Below are 18,252 nucleotides of genomic sequence, written 5' to 3'. Positions count from 1 at the left end.
ACAGCTATTTAGATATTTTGGAGGATCAACCAGGGAAATCCAGAAGACCACATCCATAATTTGGCCAATTATGGAATCATTCATTGGGAAAAAAAATTGTGAGGGAACCATCATGTGTTTTTGTTTTTGTTTTTGTTTTTTCCTTTTAAATTATCTACAAAAAAAATTCTAAACTGTAAAGTAAAAGACCAAGACAAAAATATTACCCCAACCCTCCCACCCATTTTTGTTATAGTTAAATTGGATCATAATAATTAAAACCTATACAATGGACATTGCCTATCTGTCAGCTACCGATCCTGGTAGGCGTTGACCAAGACCAAGTCTTATTTAATGCTAAAGAGGCTAAATCTTGAATTGAATGAATAAGTCCTCCAGATCTCATCTGGCTTGATCACTTTGAGTGACCATAATCCTTTGTGTAGTTTGGGTTTATAACCCATGTACCCCTTTTTTTTCGGCTGCCAAAGATTTGCAAAGCTCTACACAGCACAAGGCGCGAGTCCAAAGTCCCTTCATTTCCTCTTCACATTCAGTTCAGGTTTCATGACTTTTAGTTTTGTGAGAGCTTCTAAATTTTTCAAAGCTACAAACCGCAAGTCTCATACAGGCAAATAGACGTTGAGTATACGTTAACGAAATGTTATTTTTTTTTGTTGTAGTTCAGCTGGGAAGTGGCATGTTTAAAATTCCATGAGAAGGTGCAGAGATGTGGTTCACTGAATCTGGGGAAGATTCTTTCACAGTATGTCCACCAGGTGTATGTCTTTCATGCTGACCGCATATCCAGGTGAAGACAAGACATCTGGTTGCTTTGCTCAAGTGGTCAGGTGTTCATGATCCATGTGATTGGCAGATTTCTGGCAAAGTTCCAGTTGTGTATGTCCTACTGGCTTGATAGATTGCAGAATGTTTCTCAGGATACTGTTATGTCAGATGGAAGGGATTGTCCTTAAATTCTATGCACTTTGCATATGAGCAACTGTCCCGTGGCGTTGGGATGTGTGGTAAGACTGCGGAGATTTGCGGGAATGGATGCTTACTTTTGATTCTTCTGCTGTAAATACAAAGGAAAACAGAATTAATGTATAATCTCTCAAGTGTAATTAGTTTACTGAAAGGGTATCAGACCCCAGTCGGAAAATAGGGACAATGCAATGCAATGCAAGGAGTCCTTATCTGCCGGCTGACCTACAGAGCCGGTATTGCAATAACTGTTAATGCGCAGTCCCGATATTACAAAGGAACTCCTTGCATTGTATTTCTGTATGGACTCCCTTCCTGTACAATATGTGCAGCAAATTGGTCAATCGGACTATAACACAGGTCCATTTCCTGGGTCTGAGCACATTTTTGTGCAACCGGCTTCAGAAAGCAAAAAAAAAAAATGGGGTTTCAAGCTTGAGTATGGAAAAGTATCACAGCCCTGTTGCAAAATCTGAAATGTGTCCCACCTTACCATGTGATATTTATAATTATTGGTGACTACCACTAGTGGATTATAATATAGGTGGTTTGGGCAAAGCCGAGGGACCAAGGCCTACCAAACAATTACCAGATTTTGGACCCTTGTACATCTGTTCCTGCTCTCAATACACATGTACACAAGAGCCCTTTTAGAGTCTTGAGAGTCAACAAGGGACAGATCACTATCATACAGCTAGATGGGTGTGAGGGGTGAATTCACTAAGAGTTAAGAAAAATTTAAAAAATTTTTAACTTATAACCCAAAGGATTCAAGGAGATCAACCAAATAATTTTGATCGTTAGAAAACATTTGACATTGCAGAGTTACATGAATAAAATATAGGTTATATCAATCGGGTATCAATCGGCTCAGCAATCCCTGTTGTAGACTATGCTGCGGGTCCTCACCTTCTCGTGCTGTGTGCATGCCTTTGAATGCTAGTGATGCAGTAATGTCGCAGTTATGTGGAGACAGTGGAGTTCCCCCGGTGTGCTGCCATCCATGACCCGTCACATACCCTGTGGGGGCTGCTGTGCCATATGCCATGTATGGGGATACCGGCGCTGCAGTGGGGTATGGCGTCATTCCTGAAGCTGCGACAAAACTACCAACTGTTGGTAATCCACTGGCTGTCTGCGAAGAAACAAAAGGTAAAAAATAGTGTTAAGAATCTTTCCAGATTTGCATTTACAATTAAGTACAGAATGAACTGTTACTTCATGTGAGATACCCCTAAAGAAAATTCATGTAAAATTTGTGTTCTATCTCTAGAAAGTGCTTTCTAGGAACAGCAGCACCTTTGTATTTGGGCTTTGTCCAGTATCGCAACTCAAGAATAGTGTAGATTCCGAAATAAAAACTTTTTCCACTTTTTCTAAACTCCGGTTTGGTCATTCTAGACTGTAAACCTAACTACATACGGGTGGTGAGTCCTCACTATGACTCAGAAAGCAAGGCTTATAGGTATGTTTGAGGGCTAGTCTGTAGTGAATCTATGTAAATATATGAGACTTGCACACAGGTTGAGTTAGAATTCTTTTATTACGGTTTTTAAAATTGGGGACAGGAAGGACTGATATACAGTAAATCCTTAAAAGTGGATTGAATCCTTATTGTTCTCCAACAAAATATCTATCGGACTGTACATAGTAGGCATGAAAATTTGTAAACTTAAATCTGATGTGGATAATGGGGTCGGCTTGAGAAAGACGGCCATTTTGAATTAGTACACATAAAGTAGTAACTATATTGAATGTTGATAAACTGCTTCTTCTTCCAGAAGGAAACCAGATTAGGGTTTTTTGTTTATAGAAAGCCTAGAACCCAGTTTTGGATACTAACAAGAAGCCTTATCATGCCACCCATAGAGGTATATGGTGCCCGATCACAGTAATGTGAGCACACAGTGCAAAAGCTTGGCTTTCTATGGAGAGTGGAGGGGTAAGGAGGGCTCTCCCATCCTCCCCCTCCTTCCGGCTGTGTGCATGAAGCCTTAGGCCGGATTCACATCTGGTTTTTATGCCTATGTTGTAAGAACACAATGGTGGGATCCCTGATGTGTCCTTAAAACATAGGGCACAGACGCATCCAATTCTATGCACAAATAGTGGGACACGTCGCCCAGAGCCTCCTACTTCACTCTGAATGCGGGGGAGGAGTGAACATCAGCAGTAGCCAGTGATAAGGGCTCTCATATGTAAAGTGATATAGGCCTCCCTTAGCATAGTGTATTCAGAGAAGTACTGATGCACCCGTCTCCCATATACTTCAGTGGCCTCCGCTGAACGTAAACTATCTGCCAATATAAGTCTATGGGCTCTCCCAGTGTTTATGTCGAGCTGTGAATCTAGCCTTAGATTGACATGAATTAAGAAAGATAATGCCTCCCAATGATTGACATCTTTCAGCAAAGTAACTTAAATTTGTGCACTCTCCTTGGATCATCGACACATCTTAAGGGTCTTTCATACGAGTGCAAATCACTTAGATGGATAAGCCAATTCACAGCTTATTGACTAGAGGACTACATTTCCCTTCTTCGAATCCCTCAGACAAAGGCCATGTTTGCTGAAGAGTTTTGACCTTAAGATTTCACACAAAGAAACCTTTAAACCTGAGCCACCAAGATCAACTCATTCTGTTTGTTTAGACGTCACCTTGAATGATTTGGAGTAAACAGGAGGACTTTTAGAGGGCCCCAAAATCTCCTGTTCAGTGGCAGGTGAATTAACCTTTCAATACAAGCAAGTCAGGAGAGGTCTCCGATTTCAGGAAGCGCGGCTCCCTGTTTGTGGGAGACATAATAGTCCATGGAATTTTAGTTGGTCAACTAAGAAGTGTCCATAAAGAGGTCCAAAATGCGTTTGGTCTTGGTTTTCTCATTGTTATATTGTTCCACCCTACTTACTAGGTGAAAAATGACCTTCAACATACAAAGCCCACCGGTCCATCCGGTTTTAATAGCGGTGATGATACCTACAAGTGTCTTAAAGGCAACATGGGAAAAAAACGTAACATAAAAGCTGTTCCTGTCTGCTGGCAAAACTGCATTCGAATGTGTTCAGCCCGTGGAAACAGACCCATAGGTGGGCCTAATCCCACGGGCTTCACAAAATGAACAGGATGGGAGTACTTGCATCATACAGAAATATGAGGCAAGGACTCCCTGTGTGTTGGTGAACTGCAGCGCTGTCACAGTTCTTACGGTATCGGCACTGCAGCTCAGCTGGCAGACGTGGAGTCCTTGCATTAGATTTCTGCATGATGCAAGGACCCCCGTCATGTACAATGTTTGCAGTCCGTGGAATCGGACCAACATACAGGACTGATTCTACGGGCTGAACGTATTTGTGTGCTTACAGCTATTATATATACTAATTAATTGAACTGAGCAGAAGTACCACTTACAACCTGGGGACAGGTGCGGCACTGTTAAAACATCCAATTTATCACATAACATATATAAAATAAACCTCAAATTTCAAAAATAATGCCTGTTCACCATCCCATGCTCTGATGATGAAAGAAATTGGTCCCCAACTGTAACCTCAGCCTAAAGTTACCTGATAATCTAAAATTTTTGAAGTTTAGTGAATTGAAATTAACAGACACCTACCACCAGGATGAAAGATGTTGTGCAAATGAGCCTGAGGGGCTCCAAGCTCCATAGGTGTTAATGAAGCCTAGAGTCCCTCAGGCTCATTTGCATACAGTCTTTCACCCTGGTGGTAGATGTCCTTTAAAGTAATAAATGAAACACTTCACTACCTAAAACATTGTAGGAAAAAAAAGTGAAAACTAAATTCCCAGAAATATTTTTTGGTAACGTTTATCAAGTTCTAAGACCATTCAGATATAAAATGGATATTCTGTTGCATTCCAACAGCTGAAGAGAGTTTTACCTTATTAAATTGCTGTTAACATTTGTGTTTGGAAAAAGCAATAACAATGTTGTGTTAACAAAACCACGCATTAACACGTTAACATCAATTAGCCCCTTAATGATGCAGCCTGAAAAGACTTTAATGACCGGACATGTTTTAGCTAAATTTCGTACGTGGCAGTAAGGACCATAATTTATTTGCGGCATTTTTTTCCAGGACACGCAGGGCTTGTTAAGACATAAAACATATTTCAAATTTTCATTTTGGGGTTAAAAGTGGAAAAGTAATCACAACCAAAAGAAAAAGTTTATATATTATGACCAAAGTGTGACTGGGTATACAACATGTATGATTATTTACAAAGAGAGAGTAATGTCCTATGGGGACGAGCTATACCCATTTGTCACTAAAATTTAACTTTTATTCATGTAATATTAAAAATGAGAGAACGATACTTTATCCACCATTGTGATTTAAAATTATCAGCAGAGATATATTGCAGCCACCAATTGGATTCGTGTTCAAACAGAACCTCTAATGTCCTATGGTGAGTACTGGAAACTACCCTGGTACAGCGTTCCCCTATCCGTATATCCCTCGTATCTATGGGGAGTTGATACTCCCTAATGCCCTGATAGCTAAACTCAGCGTTCTAAGGGGAGGAGGGGGGAGGGGGGAAGGGAGGATTCCTAGCAGACTAAGCTGACATATAATCTCTCCTATAGTCGCTGTATAGTGTATGCCAGTAGGTAGCCTATAGCCTGTCTTCCTCTCTGTTTAGTTAGGCTGCTATATACTGCTGCACTAAAATAGGAACAAAATTAGCCCCCCCGACATGTTTCGCCACTCAAGGTGGCGTCCTCAGGGGTATCGGGGCTATTATGCGGCGCACACCGCAGAGCAGTGTCCTATATGGACTCCTATCATGACGTCATAGTGGGGGGTGTCCTTGATGGCCAATCGTCTAGCGCGGGGCACGGTTGGATAGACCAATCCACAGTGCACTTAGCCGGTGACGTTGCATGAGGGGGCGTGGCTCGCGCATGTCATTTCACTTAGTATTGGAGACATGGTTTTTCAGATGCGCATGTCAGGGGAGTTAGATTTCAGGCCCGGTGGAGGGGAAGTGCGCATGACTGGGGATACTGGTCCCCGTTCTGTAGCGGGACTGTAGCTGCATAATGGATAAAAGTAACGTATGTATCGTTCTTGGGAGTAAGTGGGTATATGTTAATGTTCTACCAGAGTTTTAAGTGATCATTGATATATTCGGAATGTAAACTCTGGGAGAGACATAGAGATCGTTATTTATCCAGATGCATGGGTGCTACATACAGCGCGAGGTGCCCATATTATCTCGACTGTGTGCATATGTAGGAGGCCATCGTGTATACTATCCCTCACTGTGTCAGTATCATGCGATAGTGGTGTGCTCGATAGTGGTGTGCTCATGTGGATAAGTATAGTTTAGGAATATTCAGAAGAATTATTCTATATCGTATTCACACATCGACTCATATCATAAGAAGGCTGCGAAGGTGAAGCCTTCGTTGAGGCCCTTGGGACTTAATGTGCCCAGTTTGTAGATCCATTTTGCCTCAAGCTGTAAAAGCCTGTGGTCTAGGTCACCCCTTCTGATGCCGGTTTTGAGGCAGTCAATTCCCCAGAAACGTAGATGTTCATAGTCACCCTTGTGTGCTGTTTGTATATGTTTGGATAATGTGGTATCCTTTTTAGTTCTTACTGTGCTCAGGTGGGAAGAGATCCTTTTCCTCAGCTCTTGTATTGTCTTCCCTACATAGAGTTTAGGGCAGCCACACTGTATCATGTAGACCACCCCAGTTGTTTTACAGTTAATATATTTTTTAATCTGATACATACGATTGTTGTCTGAGTCCGAAAAATCTCTTCTTCTGATCATATATTTGCAGAAAGAGCAATCCCCACATGGGTATGATCCTGTTGTGCGAGGAGGTAGCCATGTTGTTCGTGGGGTAAGTTTTTCACTGTAATGGCTCCGTACGAGTAGATCCTTGAGATTTTTTCCCCTCCGATATGTTATCGAGGGGAAATTAGTCAGAACCAATCGTAGGTCCTCGTCCGCCATTAGTAATGGCCAGTATTTTCCGAGGATGTCAACAATTTGTTGGGAGTATCCATCATAGGTGCCAATACATCTGATGGGTCCACGTTTCTGATTTGTATCCGTGTTGCCAAGTAGTTCGTCCCGTTTCGTTAGTCTTGCCTTTTGATAGGCTCTATGTAGAGTCTTTTTTGGGTATCCTCTTGTTATGAAGCGTTTATACAGCTCATCACACTCCTTCTCGAATTCATATTCTGTCGAGCAGTTCCTTCTAGCACGAAGGTACTGTCCGGTAGGGATGCCCTTTTTAAGGGGGGTTGGGTGCCAACTGTGCCAATTGAGCAGATTATTTGTAGAGGTTTCCTTTCTGTAGATAGATGTTTGTATTTTTCCCTGTCCATCGATGGTTATATTTAGGTCCAAAAAACAAATGTGCTCGTGATGAATTTCTGACGTGAAGTGCATACCTATCTCATTATTATTAAGCTGAGTAACAAATTCACAGAAGAGTTCTTTCTCACCTTCCCACAGGATCAGGACATCATCGATATACCTTCCCCAGTAAGCCACATATTTGGTGAACTTCTGTAAACCATCAGAAAAAACTATGGTGGATTCCCACCACCCTAGGAAAATATTTGCGTAGGTGGGTGCGCAAATGGTCCCCATGGCGGTGCCTCTCACCTGGTGGTAAAAGGCACCGCCAAAGAGGAAGTAATTGTGAGTGAGCAGAAAGTGAAGGAGTGATAGTATAAAACTGTTGTGTTTCCTATATTGTATTCCTTTTGTGCTCAAAAAATAAGTAACTGCTTGTAATCCCAATGGGTGCTGTATATTGCTGTACAGGGCCTCTACGTCAAGGCTTGCCAGGTAAGTATTTTTTGTTACTGTAATTTCTTGTAACCTGGTGATGACATCCTTGGTGTCACGTAAATAAGATGGTAATGAGACAACAAAAGGTCGCAGCAGTCTATCAATATATTCACTTATCGCCTGGGTCAGTCCATCATTCCCAGAGACAATTGGATCGATGTGTGAATACGATATAGAATAATTCTTCTGAATATTCCTAAACTATACTTATCCACATGAGCACACCACTATCGAGCACACCACTATCGCATGATACTGACACAGTGAGGGATAGTATACACGATGGCCTCCTACATATGCACACAGTCGAGATAATATGGGCACCTCGCGCTGTATGTAGCACCCATGCATCTGGATAAATAACGATCTCTATGTCTCTCCCAGAGTTTACATTCCGAATATATCAATGATCACTTAAAACTCTGGTAGAACATTAACATATACCCACTTACTCCCAAGAACGATACATACGTTACTTTTATCCATTATGCAGCTACAGTCCCGCTACAGAACGGGGACCAGTATCCCCAGTCATGCGCACTTCCCCTCCACCGGGCCTGAAATCTAACTCCCCTGACATGCGCATCTGAAAAACCATGTCTCCAATACTAAGTGAAATGACATGCGCGAGCCACGCCCCCTCATGCAACGTCACCGGCTAAGTGCACTGTGGATTGGTCTATCCAACCGTGCCCCGCGCTAGACGATTGGCCATCAAGGACACCCCCCACTATGACGTCATGATAGGAGTCCATATAGGACACTGCTCTGCGGTGTGCGCCGCATAATAGCCCCGATACCCCTGAGGACGCCACCTTGAGTGGCGAAACATGTCGGGGGGGCTAATTTTGTTCCTATTTTAGTGCAGCAGTATATAGCAGCCTAACTAAACAGAGAGGAAGACAGGCTATAGGCTACCTACTGGCATACACTATACAGCGACTATAGGAGAGATTATATGTCAGCTTAGTCTGCTAGGAATCCTCCCTTCCCCCCTCCCCCCTCCTCCCCTTAGAACGCTGAGTTTAGCTATCAGGGCATTAGGGAGTATCAACTCCCCATAGATACGAGGGATATACGGATAGGGGAACGCTGTACCAGGGTAGTTTCCAGTACTCACCATAGGACATTAGAGGTTCTGTTTGAACACGAATCCAATTGGTGGCTGCAATATATCTCTGCTGATAATTTTAAATCACAATGGTGGATAAAGTATCGTTCTCTCATTTTTAATATTACATGAATAAAAGTTAAATTTTAGTGACAAATGGGTATAGCTCGTCCCCATAGGACATTACTCTCTCTTTGTAAATAATCAAAAGTGGAAAAGGGTGCTTTTTTGGCATTTATAGTATATATTTTTTAATTTTTCAAAGTAAATCTTGAATTTTTGTTTTTGTTTTGTTTTGGTCGTTTTGATATATAATATGTAAAGTCTCAGGCAAACGGGGCAACTACATTTTTTCTAGTGTAATGGGGGATTTTTTAAAATTATTTTTGGAAATGTGAATGTATTTTTATGAAAATGTATTCATAATTTTTGTCTGTGTTTTTACTTTCTGTCCCCAATGAGGTCATAAAAACCCCCAGGAAGACATTTTCACAGTTATTATTATTATTATTTTTTTTTTTTACATGTTTCTTTTTTTATTGACAAGATTTCTCCTGTTACTGGGACATCTATAAGAGCCCCGGTTACAGGGGAACACGGCCCCCTGTGCGGACTGATTCTGATCAGACCCAGCAACTCTAATTAACCCTTTTAGAGCCAATGGCAGCGCCAACTCTGCTCCTCAGCGCAATGCTGTGAGGATCGGAGAACCAGTGATGGGCAACCTTTTGAGCTTGGTGTATCAAAATTCGCCAAAAAAACGAGCATAACTCGGGTGCTGTGTCACCTTTAGAAAAAAAACTAATTTTGTAATAACATGTCCAGCAGCGGCCTCCCCTTATTAATAACATGTCCAGCAGCGGCCTCCCCTTATTAATAACATGTCCAGCAGCGGCCTCCCCTTATTAATAACATGTCCAGCAGCGGCCTCCCCTTATTAATAACATGTCCAGCAGCGGCCTTCCTTCCCTAATAAAATACCCTAGCGGCCTCCCTTTACTATTAAAATGCCCCTAGCGGCCTTCCTTCCCTAATAAAATGCCCCAGCGGCCTCCTTTTACTACTAAAATACCCCGAGCAGCCTCCTTTTACTACTAAAATACCCCTAGCTGCCTCCCTTTACTACAAAAAATACCCCTAGCCGCCTCCCTTTAAATATAATATAATAATAACTTATATACTTACCCAGTGATGTCTTCTTCCCTGTAGCTTTACTGCAGGCCTGATGATAATGGCGGCTCGGCACCTCCAGGTTGCACCGCGCGCCTCGGGTCATGTGACTAAAGTGACCTGACGTCAGGTCACCTCAGTCACGTGACGAGCAGCGCGCATTGCAGCCTGGAGGAGCCGGAGGAGTTGCAGACGGTGGGTGGACCAACGCGGCGTCGGACAGGTAAGCAGGGAGCAGAAACACCGGGACGGGACATTAACACAGGGGCAGCACATTACACAGGGACATTAACACAGGGGCAGCACATTACACAGGGACAGAAACACAGGGACGGGACATTAACACAGGGGCAGCACATTACACAAGGGCAGCACATTACACAGGGAGGGGGGGCGGGCGCTGGGCGGCCACGTGTCACCAAAAATGGCTACGCGTGTCAGTCCCTGCTCCCGTGGCTTTTGAAGACGTTGCTACAGATTCTGGACGTGTGAATGCACCCTAAGACTGGAAATACAAGGTTCTTCAGGCTGTACCTGTGATAGGCCACTAACATGGGTATTATGGTATGGGTATAATCCCCCCTACTGCTATAATGCTTTATTTTTGTTGACTGAGAGCTGCCATGTTGATTTATCCAATGAACCAAGTCATTCCTATAATTGTATCGGACCGAGTGTTGAGTACATTGTAAACACTGTCACCCGTACACATGGCCGTCATGCAGAAAGCATCCCCTGCCAAGCTGCGGTGCAGAAGAGTGGAATTATACTAATGAGATAAACAAACACCGGTTGTCAAACATTGGGATTTAGCCGATTGACGTTATCCAGGAAATGTTTATTTTAATACCAACAAATGAACTGGAGATTTTCTTGATCATTATTAAGTTTCCTTCTTTTGCACATTGATGGAAAAGTGGAAAAATTTCTCATTGAGTTCTCCTTCTACTTCCCTGACCTGTAACAGCTTGTCCATCGTTTTATCTGGTTGCAGTTCAGTCCTGTTTAAGTGAATGGAGCTGAGCTGCAATACCAAGCACAGCCACTGTACTTTGAATAATGCTGTACATGGTGAGCATTGAAGAGGTGACAGTGCTCCGGCAGATTCTAAGGACTGGTGGGGATGCTGGGGGTCTGATCCCCACTGATCCGATGTTACCGATCCAGGATAGGTCATCAATATTTTTCCCCCCGAAAGTCCCTCTAACTGTATCCCAAACTGGTTTGAATGAATGAAAGAAAAGCTCTTTTTTGTTAGTTCAGCCAATGATATCAGACTAATAATCTGTTCTACTCATGTATCCTGTTCTTTAAGACTCAACACAAGTCAACAACAAGGATAATGAAAATCCATGTCCAAATCCAAGTAGCTTATGTAGTTGTGGACCATGAGACAGAATTTTAGGTCACCTCATGAAGGTCTAAGGTAAGCAGTATATGAATGGCCGTTCATCTGAAGGGCTACAACATAACACTACATTCTGAAGGCATCTCACGTAGTGTAAATAGAGCCCAAAAAATCTAAAAAAAAGTCTAAACTCCAAAAAATACCAAAGATGCCTCAATAAAAACCTTTATAGAAACACTATGTAAGAAAATCATAGAGTACATAATATATTTTTTAATATACAGAAGACATTCCCACCAACCCCCCATTACCATGTACTACATTTTTTCCTGTTCTGTATATACAGTTGTATTTTGCCTGTAAATACAGGACGTTTTTCACCAGTATGAACAAGTATGGTACCGTAACCATACTGTATCCGTACAAAATACGATGGGCTGGCAAATGATGTCTGGCTGACTATTGGCTGGCTGATACACCTCCCACTGGTTCTGGTCTCCATGGATGGTGCACAACCGTATGCTACACGTATTTTACACATTCCCCTAGACTTAAATGGGGCACATGGAACGGAAATACTGGAGAAAATAGGACATGCTCTATATTTTTTTTACGTCATGCTCACGTTACGATACATTACACAATACAGTCACTAAAACGAATGGCAGTATTGCACGTTGTAATAAACGGAGCTACACGTACATACAGTTATTTTCATACGTTCATTCGCATGATGCCTTACATTGTTACTCTTGATCTAACTGACCCTATATTTCTATATCCTACATTGTTACTATTGATAATTTTGACCTTCTATTTCTATATCCTAAATAGTGGCTCTTGATCATATTGACCCTCTATTTCTATATCCTACGTTGTTACTATTGATCATATTAACCACTATTTCTATATCCTACATTGTTACTATTGATCATATTGACCTTCTATTTCTATATCCTAAATAGTGACTCTTTATCATATTGACCCTCTATTTCTATATTCTACGTTGTTACTATTCATCATATTAACCACTATTTCTATATCCTACGTTGTTACTATTGATCATATTGACCCTCTATTTCTGTATCCTACATTGTTACTATTCATCATATTAACCACTATTTCTGTATCCTACATTGTTACTATTCATCATATTAACCACTATTTCTATATCCTACATTGTTACTATTGATCATATTAACCACTATTTCTATATCCTACATTGTTACTATTGATCATATTAACCACTATATCTATATCATACATTGTTACTATTGATCGTATTGACCCTCTATTTCTATATCCTACATTGTTACTCTTGATCATATTGACCCTCTATTTCTATATCCTACATTGTTACTATTGATCATATTGACCCTCTATTTCTATATCCTACATTGTTACTATTGATCGTATTGACCCTCTATTTCTATATCCTACGTTGTTACTATTAATCATATTGACCCTCTATTTCTATATCCTATATAGTTACTATTAATCATATTGACCCTCTATTTCTATATCCTACATAGTTACTCTTGATCATATTGACCCTCTATTTCTATATGCTACATTGTGACTCTCCATCATTGTAGCACATGCAGTAATCCTTGGACTGTCACGGTAGTAGAGAACAAGAAAGAGTTTACATCCTGATTTCTCGCTCTTCTGGTAACAGTAGAATGTGTGTAAGGGAAGCGATGGAAAGGAAGAGAATTAGAGAGCACAAAAGAAAAGACAAGGTCAAGATATTGATCTTGATTTGCGAGCGCCGATAAGATCTCCCTAAGCCCCATATTATTAGAGGCTTATTCGTCAAACGCTGGCACCTATCCAGTCCTGTAACATGTCACTGCTGGATTCATCACACAGGATCCTCTTAGACATTTCTTTTTTCTGTAGAAAAGAATCAGGATTTTGTTGATGGTTAGATATTACCGGGAGAGTGGGGAGACTTTTATTAAATAGCACAAAATTATTATATCTGACTATAAACTTTAGCTCAATAATAAGTCAATATACAAAAATACTTAAAGGGGGTCTACCGGCTTCCACGTCACCCTACAAGTAAAAGCATTGAGTAGGGAACTTCATAAGCTTTCCAGATACAGACAGTCCCCTATGTAAGGACACCCGACTTACAGACGACCCCTAGCTAAAGATGGACCCCTCTGCTCCCTGTGACCTCTGTGAAGCTCTCTGGATACATTAATTTAGTCTCAGGCTGCAGTGATCAGCTGTAAGGTGTCTGTAATGAAGCTTTATTGATAATCCTTGTTCCCGTGACAGCACAAAATTTTGAAAATCCAAAATGACAATTGGAGTTACCATTATTAAAATATACCTGTTCCGGGGTACATAAAAATTCAATTTAAACCTAAAGATCCTATATTGTACATAACACAGGGGGCTGCCTTTTACCGCTACTGTTTTCTCAATGATCTATCATTTTAAAGAAAATACCATTTTTTTATGCCAATCAGTATATGCCAACCAGGGACAAGGCCTTTGCTCATGACGCCCCAGTTTTCTTCTTTCCCCACCTTAGTTCTATGGGAGTTGTCAATAAATGTTTTAAAGGGGCAGTTTTTGGCTAGTAAAAAAAAATTTCCATGGGTTTCCCTCCGGTTTCCTCCCACACTCCAAAAACATACTGGTAGGTGGATTAGATTGTGAGCCTCATTGGGAACAGGGACCGATTTGGCAAAATCTGTGCAGTGCTGTGTAATCTGTGCACTATATAGATAAAGAATTATTATTATTATTTAAAACAAAAAAAACACTCCTAATGAACAGAGATATTTGTTTACAAAAAGATAACCTTTTTGGAAACTACAAATTAGAAAATGGTCTATACAATGCTGTTTTAACTTATAACATGTTTTGGAAGCTGGTAGACCTCCTTTAACATCAGAGTATAGGAGGCTGGTCCAAAAGAACAAAAGACTATCTATAGTCAGGTGTTTCAGGATTTGTCAGGACAGGGAACTTATTGGCACACAATGGGGCACATTTACTAAGGGTCCGAACGGTGCACTTTCGTTGGGTTCCGTGATTATTTCCATTTTGCGCCAAATTGCCCCGGGTTTTTGGTGCACGCGATCGGATTTTGCCGGCTTGCATGCGACAGAGATCAGGGGGCGTGGCCGTCGGACAACCCAACGGATTTGGACGAACCGCTGAATTTAAAAACTGAATTGTGTTGCAAGATCAAGCACTCAGATACACCAGGAAGGTGAAGGTGAACTCCGGCGGACCTCGGCGCAGCAGTGACACATGCAGGAACTCGGGTGCACGATATTAGTGAATCGCGGCAGACCCGAATCCTCGTCGAACAACGCACAGCGGGATCGCCACAGGACCGGGTAAGTAAATGTGCCCCAATATGTGAAGGTTATTTGGCACTGAAGAGATCCAGCAGATGTATGGATACTTATTTACAGGCAATGCTTCGAGTCAGCGAAAACAAGTCCTCTCTCAAGAGGAAGAACGGCCCATCTACGACATCTAATACCGCCAAAGACCTATCTACATCATCTCATACAGGCTGATCTGAACCAATAAACTCCAAAGCAGATCGGTTGCCCTTCTTTTTGGAGAAAATGAGCTCCTGATGTGTTGCCAATGGGCCAGTCCTCGTATGAAAGTTTGTATCCAATAACTGGTCTGCTTATACGGCAAGTAAAGGGGCTTTAAAAGACATTATTGCACAATATATTTTGAGTTGTCTCCTGACTTGCTAACAGTTGGGTGAGGGTCGATGTAACATGGGGGATGAGGGTAGTAAAAAAAAGAGAGAGAGGAAAGCTGCATCCTGAGCACTGACTGGTGCAGACACAAGATCATTGAGAGTTTAGGCCAGCGAGATACTTCACAAAAACTATCTATGACGCTGTATTAATGGCATTAAAGACATCCTGTTCTATAAATCAACGTACAGAGCGGGGAAAAACATAGAAAGATAAGACGTTCACAAGCAGAATGAATTGAGAACACATGCCAAATCCTAGTCTAAGACCCAAATGTAGAGACTCTTCGACTCATTATGGCGTTTCCTGCCCAGTATAAGTGTGGGAAGACTCTAACGACTGGGGGCGGCGGAGTCATTATTAGTACAGTTAGGTCTGCAATCTAGACAAGTAAATCATTCTATGCGTAAAGTAATGTTAAAATGATTTGGCAAAAATTGTTAAAATAAAATATGTGAGAGGTAAGCATTATTTTCCAAGTAGCTGTATGCTATTCCCCTGGTGGGACGATGAGTCATTGTACCTTCTTAAAGGGATTGTACGAAGTATTATTGTTATCCTCTATTTACAATTTGATCACTGGAGATCCTACTGCTTGGAAACCAACAATTACAAGAACAGGGGCCACAAAAGATGAGAATGCGTCCTTGTACTCCAATTCTAAAGGAGGGGTTGGAAATTGAGCGCTGCTTGGCTATCTCTGCCACTCCAATAGACACTGAATGGTAATTTTAGACCTTCTCATAGCAGGACACCAACTCTTCATTCAATTACTAAGATAAGAACCCCCTTTCTAGTGATCGGTGTTGGTCCGAGCAGTTGGAACCCCACTCATCAGGTTGTTATCCTCAATACTATAGATAGGGGATGACAATAATACTTTGTATAAACCCTTTAAGATACAGTAGAATGGAATCTGGTACATCCCCTGTCCAAATCTATGGGGTTCTATGTTACTTTGAGTACATCCTCTATGTCTAGAAAGAATTGGCTCGGTATACTATGAGTAGACAAATATGGTTGATAACTGGATTAAATATCCTACTAGGGGGTTATTACTTCAGGCTGATTCTAGATACATAAAGTTATTGAAATCCCCTGTTATGTCTACAATCTACACCAAACCAGTAAAGTTAAATCCCACAATTGTAGGTAATTGGACAAGAAATCTCCAACATGAAACCATTTAACCTTCTCGTATAGTCACGCGAGGCCGTCATTAAATCACCTCTTCTCCACGTCATACTATTAATATTTCTGAGCAATGTCGTGTGTTCTTTCATCTTTCCTTGAACAATTCATCTCTGATGATGAATCACACAACAGATGCATAGCGTGGTGTATAATTCTCCGCTGTATACTGCACGTTTTTCTAATCAGCGTCCTATAGAGCAGCGCGGCCTATTAAGACCTTGTCACGTGATTTCTGCTGCCTTGTATGAGACCAGGTTTTGATAGAAGCTGGTCTCTATGATAGATGACTTTATATTATTTGGAGTATGATTTCTAATTTAAAAGCAGAGTAAATCCTGATAGGACTCCTAGGTGAGACAGTGAGAGTCCTGAATACCCCACACACAAACCATTATTGACAGTGAGAGTCCTGATTACTCCGCCCACACACAGTGATTGGTAGCAGGAGTCATGATTACCCCACCCACACACAGTGATTGACAGTGAGAGTCTAGATTACTCCTCCCTCACACAATGATTGGTAGAGGGTGTCCTGATTACCCCGCCCACTCACAATGATTGACAGTGAGAGTCCTGATTACTCCACCCACATACAGTGATTGGCAGTAACAGTTCAGATTACACCGCCCACACACAGTGATTGACATCATAGAATTAACATTTTTTTCAACTTGGTGCAAAAAGTCACCATTACTTTACATACAGATATTGTAGCATGAATTGCTCATGAATAGGACTGTGGGGTTTTTATTATTATTATTATTATTATTACTACTATAACAGCTTTCATGTTAATGTAATTTGAGTGTTTTGGTGCACTTTTTTATACAGGATCAAGAAGAAGGTACTCAGCACTATCCTACCTCCCAATATACACTTAAAGAGAACCTACCACCACGAATCTACCTATAAAGGTAGATCGGGTGGTAGGTGGATGTAAGGGACGTGAGAATAGCTCTTTTTAGAGCTAATCCTCACGTCCCCGCTAACTTTTGGGAAACTTTATTGACCTAATATGTAAATTTCGTTATGCGGCTACTGGGGCGTGGAGTAGCCGAGCATGAGGCTACACAGCGTAGCTACTCCACCCCCCAGTAGCCACATTACTCCTCCTACCCTGTTGTGTGCGGCGCGCAGCTACGAGGAGCTGGGACTGCTCAGCCGGCGTTCTGCGCATGCGCAGAACGCCATCGTGATGGACGAGGGCACGCAACTACGAGGAGCTGCTTGCCGCACACAACAGGGTAGGAGGAGTAATGTGGCTACTGGGGCGTGGAGTAGCCGCGCTGTGTAGCCTCGTGCCGGCTATTCCACGCCCCAGTAGCCGCATAACGAAATTTACATATTAGGTCAATAAAGTTTCCCAAAAGTTAGCAGGGACGTGAGGATTAGCTCTAAAAAGGGCTATCCTCACGTCCCTTACATCCACCTACCACCCGATCTACCTTTATAGGTAGATTCGTGGTGGTAGGTTCCCTTTAACAAAAATGTATAAAAAGTATATACAAATGGTGTGTTAGTGGAGGTACTATCGGTAGTGTGCAGGGGTCCGACCTGTACCAAACAAATATACAGCCATAAAATAAAAACCAAGCCCTAACTTGCACTACACCAGACACGTGATGCAAATCTGGATCAGATATTTATTGTTTTAACCCCTTCCCGACGCGCGTCGCAGGCCGAGCCCTCTCCATAGCCGGTAAGTCTTTGCTGCATATTGCTTTCACCGCGATCGCCGCCGGCAATGCTGCCGGAGGCTTCAAAAAGATGCCGCCGCCATCTTGCCGCGGATCTTCGCTCCCCAATGATGTCACGGGGAGCGGTGATCCGTTGCCATGACGGCATCGGGTCTCACGAAGGCCCGAAGCTGTCT

General features: G+C 41.9%; 1 protein-coding gene across 2 annotated transcripts in view; it reads right to left on the bottom strand.

The window, feature by feature from the left end:
- Positions 1–234: 234 nt before the first annotated feature.
- The window catches only part of PAX9 (paired box 9), a 34,406-nt gene continuing 16,388 nt past the window's right edge, over positions 235–18,252 (bottom strand). The window contains exons 4-5 of one of the 2 annotated variants that reach the window (XM_072115533.1): positions 1,876–2,101; positions 235–1,057 (exon numbers count right to left, since the gene is read on the bottom strand). In XM_072115533.1, coding sequence (XP_071971634.1) covers positions 960–1,057; positions 1,876–2,101 — 324 coding nt within the window. In that variant the 3' untranslated portion in view covers positions 235–959. The remainder of the gene's footprint in view (positions 1,058–1,875; positions 2,102–18,252) is intronic. The other variant, XM_072115534.1, reaches the window with a different exon arrangement.

The sequence above is a fragment of the Engystomops pustulosus genome, chromosome 7 (assembly GCF_040894005.1).
Source record: "Engystomops pustulosus chromosome 7, aEngPut4.maternal, whole genome shotgun sequence".
NCBI lineage: Eukaryota > Metazoa > Chordata > Amphibia > Anura > Leptodactylidae > Engystomops > Engystomops pustulosus.
This window is presented reverse-complemented; position numbering and strand designations above follow the sequence as displayed.